Below are 13,806 nucleotides of genomic sequence, written 5' to 3' on the forward strand. Positions count from 1 at the left end.
AGAGAATCTAGTTAAGACCAAAAAATAGCCAACTATAAAGCTATTTTTACCACACAAGACTGAAAAACACATTTATAATAACCTTGACTGTGACATAAATAAGACTACCCTACCCATACATTTTGAGTTTCAGTCTTCTAAGGGAAAGTAATTGAGCCATTAAGACGCTTCGTCCATGCTAACAGGATAGTGCTGTTATATTCACTTGAGCCATGTTCAGCTGCTGAACGCGCGTCCCTGAGGAAGCCAAATCCCATTGCTGCCTGTCCTGTGAAACCGACCTGCGAAACCGACCCGCACAGGCGGACAGGAGCCAAGCCAGAGCCCAGGCTGGCAAAGCAGCGTCGCCTGACTGCAAAGACGCTGGCTGATGTAGGCAAAAAGAAACTCCTGGTTGCCCTTGAGAAGGTTTTCAAGGGTTCCTCTCAGCAAACGACCTTCACCCGCCTGCATGTGCACAGGCTTTCCCACCTCAGCTCATAGGTCAAACCAAGGGGACACGATAGTCCCTTGCTGCCCATGGGCCAGCTGGAGAGCACAGGTGGCTTTACCCTGACCAGGGCTCAGTCAAGCCCTGACTTAACTTTCTAGATGGAGGTGCGAAAGGGATTCCACTGAGGAAAACCCCGTCCTCGCAGCTCCCTACATCAACCCACCCTTGCCATGGTGCCAGGGGTTTTTTCGGGAGAGCGGCTCCTCCCCGCCTACAGCGGCACTCCACAGAGGAGCGGGCCTCCGCCGGCCCTGCCGGGGGCGGTAACCCGCAGTTGGGTGCGGGGCCGGGCGCTAACCCACGGCCGGGTGCGGCGTCGGTGGGGCCGCCCCTCATGGGGGCACCGCGCCCCGCAGCGGCCCGGCCGCGCCTCCCCTCAGCCCGCGGCAGCTGCCCGGAGCCCCCGCGCCGCCCCCGCGCCCCCTGCCCGCGCTCCCTCCCGGCGGCGCTGATGTCACATCCGCCGCCCGCTCCCGCGCCCGTCCAGCCGCGCTGGCTCCGCCGTCTCCCGGGCCCAAACTTTTGCGGTGGGCTGGCCGGGGGGAGGGGCGGGGTGGGACGGGGCCGCGGAGCCGCTCCGCCAGCTCGAGCAGCGCCGTCCTCGCCCCCCCTCCCCGCGCCGAGGCTGCCTGCGGAATGAGCGTCCCCCGGGCGGCTGCCGCTGCCGCCTCCACTCGGGCTCCGGCGGGCGGGCAGAGAGCGCGGCTGCCGGCGCGGTCGCTGCGGCGGGAGCGGAGTGAATGACCGAGAGGAGCGGCGCGGAGAGGCAGCCCCGGGATCAGGATGCGGGCGCCCGCCAGCATCCTCAACCTCCTGCTGCTGTCCTTGCTGGCCGGCCTCGATCCCTCCAAGGTAGGAGCCGACCGGGCGGCAAGTTCGCAGCGGCGGACCCGGCCCGCACACGGCGTATGCGGTAGCGGGCGAAGCGCCGGATAGCTCCGGGGAGAAGCGGGCGCGTGTCCTTGGCTGTCCGAGCGGCCGGGCGGGAGAGCTCGTGTCGGGAGCGGCTGGCCCCGGTTCCCGGCGTGGCGGCCGGGGCGGGGGGCGCGGTGCCCGCCGTCAGCGGGGTGCGGGCGCCATGCAGCGCGGCCCTGGGCCCCGGCGCGCAGGGCAGGGCACCGCCGCACCCCGCAGCTGCCCGGGGCCCCGGCAGCACCGCTCGCTCGCAGGAGCTGTGTCCGCCGCAGAGGGACGGGGCTGCCGTGCGGGCTGCCGCGGCCCCAGCCCGGCAGCTGTCCGAGGCCGGTGGCTGTCCAGCGCAAACCAGCGGCGATCCATCCCGCTCCAGGCAAGGAGGCACTTACAGCGCTGGGTGACTGCACCAGTTCTGGGGAAGCAGCGAGGCGCTGGAAGCAGGGATCGGCAGCCTCCGACTGGAAATAAAATTGTTTAGAGTGAAACTGGAGGCGTCACGTGAAGACACTGAATTTAGTACTATAGCCACACTCCGGGCTGCTGCAGAGTTTTGTTATTTACAAACGTGGTCAAGTCACCAAGAGATCGCAGCTGATATTGAAATAATGATAAAAGTAAACAATAGGTTTTAGCCATACAGCCTGGCTTGTGAAGGAGATTTCAGATTAAGTAATTTGGAAAATCGGAATTGCACTCTACCACTTACAATAATGACTGAACAGGTCTGCAGATGTCTCTAGAGCTGTATTTTATAGATGTAGATCTTGTCTCATTTGTCGTTTTTTGTGGCATACAGTCTTGAAACTGTGAGCATTATAGAAACGTGACAAGAGAAAACATTGCTGTAGTATTGCAGTCCATTACCAGTAGCAGTCCGTGCCATGTTGCCACAATTGGTATTGCATGTTGGTGAATGTCATTTTAATGATACCAGTTAGGTACCAGACAACCATGTGAGGCAATGTTCAGCTCTTCTGGCAGGTTTTTCATTTAAAATAAAGGTATTAATCATATAAAAATATGTACTGAATGTCCAACAATATGGAATGGATGCTCCTCATTAAAAACAAAAACAGAACCTAAAAAGCAATTCAGTGGAAATCTGATTTACAGCTGCAGTATTCTGACTGCTTTTCAGTCAGTAAGATACAGTAACAAAAAAGCAAAGGGGATAGTGGATTAATAACATTATCTAAGAAATTAGTTATATCAGTTCTATTAAATAAGAGCTATTTGAAAGTATCAGGTATTGCTGTGCCGGTAAGGGGACTTATCAGGCAATGCACACACAGGAGTTTCACATCTGTGTGAATAGCAGCACATGGTCTCATTATAACCACAGGTTTCCACACACTCATTTTCTTTCTGTCTTCTGTTACCCTTAGCAAGATCTGTCAAAGAGGCTGCATAAAAGCAGGAAAAGCAAATTTGTATCATTCTCTGTCCACAGAAGAGTAAAACCACTAATGAAGCAAAAGAGCTGGCAGAAAAATTCTTTTTAGTTCAGGCCCCAAAATAACACTGGGAAAAAATGTTCCATCTTATGTCTCTGTCACCATCCAGCACTGAAAACCAGGATGAGGCACTGGAAAGAAATGGCACAAATGAACTTTGGAAACTTTGCTTCTAGCCCTTTTTGCTGTGGCAGGCTGTGCAGAGGGCATGAAAATGGCCTTTTATTCATCACTCCTTGTGACATTTCCAGAGATATTCAGATGTTCTTTCCAGGCTCTTTTGACTTTGTCAAGGGTCAGGAATAAAAAATCACGGAAGTCTTTAAGATTAGATTAAAATTAGAGCCCTTAGTCAAAATCTGTTTTTTATTGGATCTAACTGGATTTTCATAAATTAAAAAAAGTGAGATCAAATGGATCCTACACCCCATTAAATATAAAAAGGTGTAACATGGAAAATAGTAATTAAATTTTGTTGACTGTGAGCAATACATCTCATATTTCTGTGGAAAATTACATATGTAAAAAATTTTTACAACATTTTTCTAGCAAAAAAGTGCAAGTTCTGACTGCAGACTCACTTCAGAAATGGAATTAGTGCTTTATTATTTATCTTGCTTTATGCTAAATTGAAATAGAATATTAATTTTCTGCCCTACAGGTTGGGAAGCAAATCTATGACATGAAACTAATTGTAGGAAACAACGGGATGGGAAATTCTTTCTTTTCCAGAAAGAATTGTGCAGTATGCTCATGCCTAGAAAGACAACTTTTACGTGCCCTTGCCACTCACAAACTTACTAGCTTAGGGAAATGAATCACAAGAGATATTTCCAGTATACACAATACAATTTCTAGTCATGGCCTACATAATTTTCAGGTAATAATTTATTTTATTGATCAACTATTTTAAAATAATGCCTTGGGCAGTAAAAAAAAAAATACTAGGCTATCATTGACTCAAGACTGCTGTCCACAGGCACTCTTATTATGACACAGATATTGTGCTGAACTTACTCAGTTATTTACTGATAGTAAAGTGTTTAAGTATCGCCATCTTATGGTAAAATATGTAACAAAAATTTATATATGGTTTATTCCCCAAACTCTGAAACATTAGGATTTTATTTCAACCACAGCAGTTTACTGCCCGTGCTTTTGAATTCTTTCATTTTAAGCTCAGTATAAATTATTGATCAACTGAAAAAATTCTTCTTTAATAAATGGAAGGCAGCTCACTGATAAATTATAACACAGTGCTAATTACTGAATATCAATTTAAGATACTTATTAAATGCTATATTTTTTTACTTTATTCTATTTTTTATCTGTATTTACATAGGATTTTTTTTTTCATTATCCATGATAATATATTTCATTAAAGATTTATTTCCAACAGGGTGCCTAGACATTCATCAGGAAGCCAGATACAGTGATAGGACTTGGATATAAAATTTTCCTTTCTCCTAGTCATAAGTGCAGTATCTTGAAAGAAGGAAGTATCCAATATTAGGAAATTTCTAAGAGTTACTGCTAGATGGCATCTCTGTACTGCTTTTCTCCACCTGGATTTTTCTGTAATGACCTTCACAGTATGTAAAGTGGACTTCTTTTATAAGGGTTGCTTTGCTGACCATCACTTGATAATCACAGTGGTATGACCAAGTAAGCATTTTATAGTGTGATAAAGCTGTTCCACATAGAAATCAAGCTCAGCATTTTTCCAAGTATAGATGGCATTTTGTAAGTTTAGTTTTTGAAATCTAAATAGATCTGATAAATATGTTCATGTTTCAATGCAGTTAATGACCTTTAGGCCTTTAAATTTTATAATGGCTTTATATCCTTCATATAGGATATGTATATGCCGTTTGTTTTCCATTATTTGAATTTTGAGAAAAAATACGCCAAGTGCAATCCCAGACAAAAACTAAGTGCAGTATTATTAAGGACAGTTACAGAAAGGAACTGTGATTTATATTCATTGTACAGGATAAGAGGATGGTTGGGAATATTAACACTAAAAAATAAAAGCTGATGTGAAATCAATCATCTATTTTGGAATGCTTAAACTTTGCATCTTTGGAATGGCTGTGTTTCTAGATTTTAAAAATCTATGATTTTCACACAATCAGACTATACAAATAGCCACTAAAATCTTTATTTTTCCCAGATTTCAAGAACTTGTCAGTAGGCAGGGTGCACTACTTTAGTGCTGCTTAGCAATACAAATTAATTGATCCATATTGCAGGAATTTATAAGAATCCTATGTACAGCAAAGGCTTACCACAATACACTATTGTACTGAAAATGACTCATAGGACTACAGTACACTGCAAAATTATATCTCATTACCTGCTTGGAAATTAATTTACTCTGTTTCCTACGGTATTAGTACTTAGTCAATATGAAAACCATTCCTAATTATTTAACCCCCAAGGTTTAAGAATGTTCTAAATCATTAATTGCTGAATGTGGTCAACTCTCACTTGGTGTCTACTCTCCCATTTCTGAGGATCATGACTCAACAGCCATTGAGGAGCATCCTGTTACTGTTAATATGCCCTGGGCTCTCTCCCAGGTGTCATTCCAGTTATTTTACTCTCACTCTAGTAACTTCAGTCAATATGTAAAGACCCAAGATTGTAGTTAACACTGCTTGTTCTTCCTGCAGTAATCAATACAGTGCCTTTTTAGCCTTCCAGTCCTGGGAAAAAAGGGTGCTTCATGTATTTCCTATTTATGTACACACAAAGACATCCCTCCATCATTACATTATATAAAATCACTGAAAGGTATTCATTACATCATTGTAAGTCACATATATTAAGATATTGGAAGAGAATATGCAAAAACACACACGTGAGTGACAACTGGATGAGTGCTAACTCCCCTGTATCTATCAGATATCACGTGGTCTTTAAGGGCTTTTTAAAACTCGTGATGCTATGGGAAGAGGTCTTTTTTTTCTCTGGCTAAAATCAGATTCCTTTGTTGCTCATGAGTATTATGACTTCTACTCATTTGAATGCACTCAAAACCAATTATATATGTTATACAAAATCTCAAAAATAGTTTTGTATGTATACATATACACAGACTTATCCTCACAGGAAAAAATTATTTTTCCAGTAGAGGCATATTGCCTTCAGGTAACCAAGCTTCCACCTTTCTTCTATGTTTGGCCAAGTCATAAGCCAGTGAAAGAGAATCAATTCACAAAGTCTGCAAAGAAGAAAAAGCTGAAGCACAGAAGGCAACTATCAGGAACAGGAAATGCAGTATTGAAGCTATTAAAACAACATCAACTCTAAAAAATTGTGTTTCTGGTTGGCTGCAGATTTAACAGTTGTGTTAAAATTTCAAGTTCAAATATGTGAAATTCATAAGGGACCTATTAAGAAATGAACAGGGAGTCTAGAGAGGGCCCAGTCTATTTGGGGCACTGAAATCCCCTTTTTCAAAACTGCAGTATGACAAAAATGCTTCAGGGCATCACTTAGGCATTCTTAGTGAATCTTGACTGAAAAGCCAGGGAAAATTCAAAAGCATTCTGTAAATCTATGCAGCAGTAGTCTGGGAAAAGTCCTCTCAAGGACCATCTTTCACAAGAACACCAATCTATCCTACTGCTTCACTCCACAAGGCAGGAGATTTCTTGCCTGAGACCAAACCTAGAGAAAGCAAGGACTCTGTGTGCCTAGGATTGAGTATAGAATTCTTTTCATGAGTGAGAATTCGGAAATAGTGTAACAGTTACCTTACTTTCAGAGTTTCAGAAATTCTTGGATTTACCTCAGAATTCCAGACCACATCTGTTGCTCACGTGTTTTTAAACCAAGATATGTGACCCAAGCACATGGTTCTATCCACGTTAATCATTCCACCTAAGAACCTAGCCAGCAGAATTCTTAGTCCTCTAAGTCAGTAAAAAACCAGAAATGCAATAGCAATACATATTACTCTTAAAAGTGCTTTCAAATCTATCTTGGACATGACCTTAGTCTATGTCACAGCATTACTTCCAAGATTCAGTGACACTTTTAAGCATGGACTGCAGCTTCTGATTTTTTCCTTAGTGACTCAAAGAAAACTGACCTTCTATCAGCAGCATAATCTACTAGAACACTTGAAACTATTTCAAAAACATTACTATTTTTATTGTCTTTGTTTTAATTCCTGACATTAAGGGGCTTTAAAGTCTAGACTTGGTTTTATTTGAAATCGAAGAATTTGTATTTCTGTCTTAAAGAGCCATCAAGACAGCAAAATGCAAAATAACAAGGCACACTGAATGGATTAGTTTATCTCCATTCCATCCCTTTTGGAATAGGACTAACATATGTTTTTGTAAATAAGGAAATAACTGATGTATCAGATAAAAAAAGATAGTATTCTTTGTCTACTTAGGCACGTGTTGTCTAAAACTAGATGATGTCTAGTCTTCATCTTTACTGGCCAGCTTCTAGAGATGGTTTCCTAATAACTACTTTTTCTGACAGCAGGACTGTTTCATACCAATTAACTGAATACACCACAAAATGTGTGCCTGCTTAGGGAAGGAAACAGAGCACAAAATATTGGTGATAAAAGCAGTTGACATTGAGAAGTAACTGTCTCAATGGATACAGGAGTGTACACAAGAATTGCTTACTGAAAGGTTCGTGACAGAGGTTTACAGATCAGAAAAGCTAAAGAAACAACCAGCTATATTTTTCATAAGTCAGTAAACAATCTCAAATTGGAATTTGAGTTATAGCCCAAAGTAGATTGAATACCAGGCCTATGGATATGGAGTTGTGTGAATTCTTACCCAGCTGCTTCTGTAGCTATGTCTTTTCACAAGAAAGGAAAACATTTTATGTAATTACTCATAAAATATGCAGCCCTCTTTATTTAAAACATTTTTTTCCTCAGGAGGAATTAAAGAAACTTTAATATTCTGACCTCTGTTTCAAACTTTTAAATCACTTAAGTAACTAACCTAAAGCAGCCCCAGATAACACAAATGCAGTGGTTTTCATCCTGCATTCCCCTGAAGAGCAGTCATCTGTCTGCTGCGCTGCCTTCTAACCAAACAAATCCTTGTAACTATGATTTAATGATTCTGTTTACTTATTTCACTGAAAAGCATGTATCAGTCAGCATAACAGCAGCTTAAGCAAATTCTGGAAACAAGCAGCCCTCTTCACTGCTGTGGTTTTGGGAAACAGTGTTTGCATCCTCCTCAAGCTATAAAGTAACCCCTAAGGGGGCAGCCAGAACAATTGGAAAAAACTAACTCCATTCTGAGTGACAAGTGAGGGAACTCTCTTATTAAGAGCCAATCATAATATGGTGAATATTATTCTTAAATTATTGTGGCATATTATTAAAAAAGAGTTTATAGAGATCTGCATGGGCTTCCTTTCTTAGAACCACAGCTATAGGAATATACTTCAAATTGTGTTTCAGTGTATCCATCTCAAGGAGACAACTAAGCACGTAAGTATTTTTCCAGGTATGAAATTATAAAACTATTTGAGTTTGGACTTCAGATTTAAAATTAGATTTACAAAAATATGAACTTCAGCATTTAGAATACAGTAATACTTGTGGTGACAGCAAATATTATTGATCTGAGATCTCATTATAAACACAAACCTATCACACACTTCCTTACTCATATTAAATGGGGATGTTCAGTCTCAGCCTCCCTACTACAATTATTTTTTTTCCTGTTCTTTTTGTATAACCTCCTACATCTTATTTGAACTGTTTTACTTTCTTAAATAAGACTGTGCATTTTCAATATATGGTATTGGGATGTTTTTCCCAAGAAAATATGCAGAAGTCAGTGTAGTTGTAACAAAATATTGTACTGAGTAACCAACAGTACATAGAATAGATGATGGTACAAAAAAGGTAGATCCAGCTGTAGATACAAGCACTCAGTTCTCAGTTCTGAAAGCCAATGTGTGATAGGTTTGAATTTATAATGAGATCTCAGATCAATATTTTTTGCTATCTTCACAGGTGTTTCTAGGCACCTGCATAAAGAATACAGAGATATATGTCAGGCAGAGTAGCCTAAATGCAAAAATTGCTGCCGACCTGTTTTCTGTCCTGTCTCTGAATACATGCACAATTATCAAAACACCAAAACCATATGTGTTAGCAATCTCCCGTGAGAATCAGCTGTAGCCTCAAGCAGAGAGGATGGTCTCCTGCATTTCTGAATTTTTAAAGCCTCAAGTTCCCTTCTGACTCTTTAACCTAGAGGCTAATCCTACTGCCACCTCTGCCTGCCATGTAACAGGCAGGAATTCACTGACTTCCAGATACCTCCTCAGTCTCCAACAAAAACTTCACAAGCGCTCTTGCTTTTCTTTGTGGTTAATATGTTGATATTAAAACGATATGGACTTTACTATTCAACAAGCTCAACAGTATGTATGTGTAATAACATCTACAATTAAACTAGATATGCAAAAATGTAGCTGAAAGGCAAATGAGTAAACTGGAAGCTATTCCATACTATGTCACACAAAAATTAGTTTCCAGTCTTACAGAAGTCTCCTGGCCCTGAAAAATACACTGAAACCAGATGCAAAGAATAAAAGAAGTTCCTCTAAGGTAGGAGGGTATGTAAATAGTAGGAGTGGCTATGTCTTTACCTTTTTACTGAATTTTCATGTAAAACTCCTGAAGTTACGTATGCACCACATAATTCTACGTTCTTTGATGTAACAGGTTCACTTATGACATCAAGAAATCTGTCAGCTGTGTCTCATACAAGGTTAAATACCTGGTTTGCATTCTAATCCTTTTCAATAGGAAGGTTAAAATAATTTTTAATGACCTGCTATACTCGTTCTGCAGACACTGCTAAAATAAATACTTCCATATTAGTAGATGATGCAGATATATATTTCTACCTTGTTTTCTTTCCATACATCTTGCTGTGATCAGCAATCTGTCCAGCACAATTCAAGAAGCTCAGATATCTGTGCTGTAGTTGTCTTTTGCTGATCTTTGCCCTCTGGACTTGCTTTCTCATAAAGCCACACACATCTGCTGCTCAAGTTCAAGTCAATGAATGTGAATATCTTCACTGCAGTGATAGAGTAAAATAAGTGTATCCAGAGTTCTGGGTACTGACCTTGCATTTACATGTGACATCTCACAACACCAGCAATGTTCTGTCCTTCCTTTAAAACACCAAAATACAACTTTAGCCTACAGACATATGTGTGTGTGTGTAGATAGATATAGATATAGTTCCCCTCTTATTTGTCAATGAAAAAGAGCATGCATTTGAAGAAAATTTTGAATGGAAATATTTACTGAATCAGTGTTCTCAGAATGCCCCATTTATTTAGACCATGGTATTTATCTTTTTTAGAGACAAAGTTCTCCCTCTCTAAGGTGGTCTTTCTCGTCTCAAGCAGAAGAAAAACTCTATTGGCTAAAACACTCAGTCATCATTAAAAGTATTTCATGAAGCAATAACTTGATTTTGTGAGCACCACCAGGGATTAGATTGTGGAATTTTAGAGCAGGCAGGGAAGTAGTTTCTCATCCCCAAAATACCCTTATTTATACTTCAGTCAGTGCTAGCTTTCCCCCTCTTCCTTCTCCCACTCTGAGCTTCAGTGGGCAGCACATGAGGATGACCACAAATGCCACTCACCTGTTCTTCCAACTCCTTCAACATCGTCTGTGTGTGGAGGGATGTACAAGCAGATCTGTTCCTCTACTTGTCAGACGAGACAATGAAATTATGCTGGTGGCTGTGATTCACAAGGAGAAGGAACGTGTTGGCTCAATTTGAGTTTCTTCCAGCCTGAGTGAGTGGTGAAGAAACATTCTTCCTTTGGAGATTTCGAAACCAAAAGAAGACAGAATGACATGGCTCCCCTGATGTCTCTGATAAGGCTGCTGTACAAGAAGCCACCAGGCAATACATAGAGCCTCAAATTTTAATTTTTTGAGAAAATGAAGGAAAAGGGATTTTGATGCAATACTGGCAGTAGTTGAAGTATTCAAATTTGCCCAGTTCTAGATTTGTCGAGTAAAAAAGCTACATGAATGGCTAAGGTCACCACTGTTGCTTGTACAGAAGAAAAATTTACCCAGATCCTATTGGCATTCATATTATATTCACCAGTGTCTTTCAGGAATAAAATAATTTGCTCGTGCTAATAGCTCTCTCCCATTTAGAAATAGCACAGAAATTAAGTAAGGTCGAGACTGGTTAGGCCAGTGGGTCCATTGTCTGTGCAAAGGACATGACCAGTTCATGTTTTCTCATATGATTCCCCAAGTCACTTTTTAAAAGATGGTAAGAGTGATGGTAGTTACTGAAAAATATGCCTGATAAGCCCTAACTGCCCAGTTCTTCTGGTAAATAGACACAAGATTGCATCTTTCCTCCAAAATTTTCCCAAACCACATGCAATTAGATATCATCCAACACTGACATTCCTATCCTCATTAGCATTCTTGGATATATGCTATTTGTATTTTGTGATTTTCTGGTTTTAATAGCCTCTTTTACTTAAGAATGACCAATATTACCTTTTCACTTTCTAGCCCCTCTGGGCCCCTACCTTTAGAAACTTTTCTTTTAGGCAAATATTTTTGTGTTGAATTATCACTCTTTTTTTATCCATTGTCATAAATTTCTTACAGTTATAATAATTTACTGTATCATATCATCTGTGTTTTCCCAAACCAATGATGCAGATTTTATGAAACTAATAAATGGGATATTTTTCTTTTCTAGCACATCTGCTTCCTCTGCAAAAAATCTGCTATCATTAGCTAATTTAATACCAAGGTCCTTAGGCTTCTGCTTTCTTCTCTCTCCAAAATGCTGATTGTTATCCTGTACCCACACACTTCTTGTTTGCAATCTTGGAATGCTTTCTGACTGGCTACGTCCCTTAGAGATTCCCCTAACAGCCAGGGATTTGTGTTTGGCATTCGGTTTTCTTTAGAGGATGCCTTCTTTTACCTGCAATCTTTTTGATATTTTTTGGTTTTGAGAGATTAAGAGTTTTGCTAAGTTTCCTTCTGTATTATTTCATATGCTAAATTTTGTTATTTCTATTTTCTTTACTAATAATTGAAATTAATTCCTCTGAGCTACAAATAAGAGCATGTCAAGCCAAATTCTCTGTTTACCTAGGAAAAATATCCCAGACTTAGATCAATTCACATGATTGTGGTTCATGCCTCATATATGTTTGATTTTACTTAAGAGTCTGTAACAGACTGATCTTGTAACTTGTTCATTGGACTGGGAAGACTTTCAGCTATCCTTCCAAGGGCATATATCCAAGTTCTGGATCAGTTATTCCCATTAGTATCAGTTTAATTAAAATGCTTCACGTCAGGCATTGGGCAGGGCAGGGCGTGGAGGCAGGGAAGTCAAAGAACCTACCACAGCCTAAAGGAGCCATTTTTTATATATTTACTGTTTTGGGAAGGCCTTTTATAACACAAGTCTGTTGGAACAAAGTATTGACTGTAACATGAGGAACTAATGATCATCACACCTACCACCATCAACTTAGACATTAGGTGAAGAAATATTTTAAATAATCTACTTGGTTATTTTAATCTTTTTGAAAAATAATATCCCGTCAGACCATTCACATTTGGTGATCAGTCATATTACTTCAGAGCCTCTGCATTTTCCACTGAATTCTTTGAATTCAGAACATTTTAAGATTGGCAACATCCTGTTAGAGACATGTTCACACCAAACAGAGCATGTCCTCCCCTTTTCCAGTCAGTAGGGCTTTGCACTTCCATTTTCATTAGGACCAGCATACTCAGACCCACAGGCACTGATGCTGAAGGGATTCTTGCCTGACAAAATCACAAGGGTGATTCCACAGTATAAGTGAGTGCCATGTGGAGATCAACTTGAACAGTAACTGGCTGAAAGACCAAAGATAGCACTGGAGGTAATAGGAACTTCAGAACAAACCCTTAAATGCCTCACTATAAATGCAGGCTATGCCACTGCTGACTCTTAAAAGTGAGCTCGAAATCCAACTCAAAGCTGTATGCAAGACCACCTGCACTGTTTGCCTTGAGACAACAACTTCTGTTGTCACATGGCACCAAAATTGTTTGAATTGTGTCGTGTGAAACAATACATAAATTATATAAATGCACAAGATACAAGCCTTACAGGATAAAATGCAAAATCTATCTCAAATGAACAGGCTGTGAAACAGAGTTTGTGATAAAAAGAAGAACGAAAGCAATAAGCTAAATAGTGGACATATTGTGAAAAATGTACATATTGTGAAAAATGTACTAGGTACTCTGAAAAACGCAAAGAACAGGCTTAGAAAGGGAAGATAAGAAATCCAAATGATACAATGGGAGATTAGAATAAATAATTGTACTGGGAACAGCCTGAAAACACTGAAAATGGAAATACCTGAAAAAACTTGCTAACATCTAAAGACTATTTTGTCTTTCATAAAGGCACTGACCTATTAATAATAATAAGACTAACAGTACCCAAGTAGATTGAGACTGGGATATATTTCATTAAAAAATACACTGCTGAGTGCCTAAAGAAAGCCTTATGACTATACCTTCCTCTGCCCATCCATCAGTTGTGAATTAGAATGTTACCATACCTTTGGTCAGCAGGCCTGTGCCCATCAAAGGTCACGTGGACAGAAGATTATTGTGAACAAGCACATCAGTGCAAGATGCATATGAAGAAAGTGAGGATGAAAAAGCAAATTTTTCAATATTCATATTTCTTAACACACTGCCCTCAGTAGATGGGAAAGAAAACAGAAGTAAAATCTTCCACAAATAGTTGTTCCAATTTTTAAACAAACATAGGTCCAAAATTGTTTGTACTACTTTCCTATCAAGCAAAATCAGTGACGAAGCAGAATGTTAGGTGAATACTATAATTTTGAATA

General features: G+C 40.3%; 1 protein-coding gene across 1 annotated transcript in view; it reads left to right on the forward strand.

The window, feature by feature from the left end:
• Positions 1 to 991: 991 nt before the first annotated feature.
• The window catches only part of OLFM3 (olfactomedin 3), a 56,184-nt gene continuing 43,369 nt past the window's right edge, over positions 992 to 13,806 (forward strand). Inside the window, exon 1 of the mRNA XM_032118014.1 lies at positions 992 to 1,345. Coding sequence (XP_031973905.1) covers positions 1,277 to 1,345 — 69 coding nt within the window. The 5' untranslated portion in view covers positions 992 to 1,276. The remainder of the gene's footprint in view (positions 1,346 to 13,806) is intronic.

This window comes from Corvus moneduloides, chromosome 9 (assembly GCF_009650955.1).
Source record: "Corvus moneduloides isolate bCorMon1 chromosome 9, bCorMon1.pri, whole genome shotgun sequence".
Taxonomy (NCBI): Eukaryota; Metazoa; Chordata; class Aves; order Passeriformes; family Corvidae; genus Corvus; species Corvus moneduloides.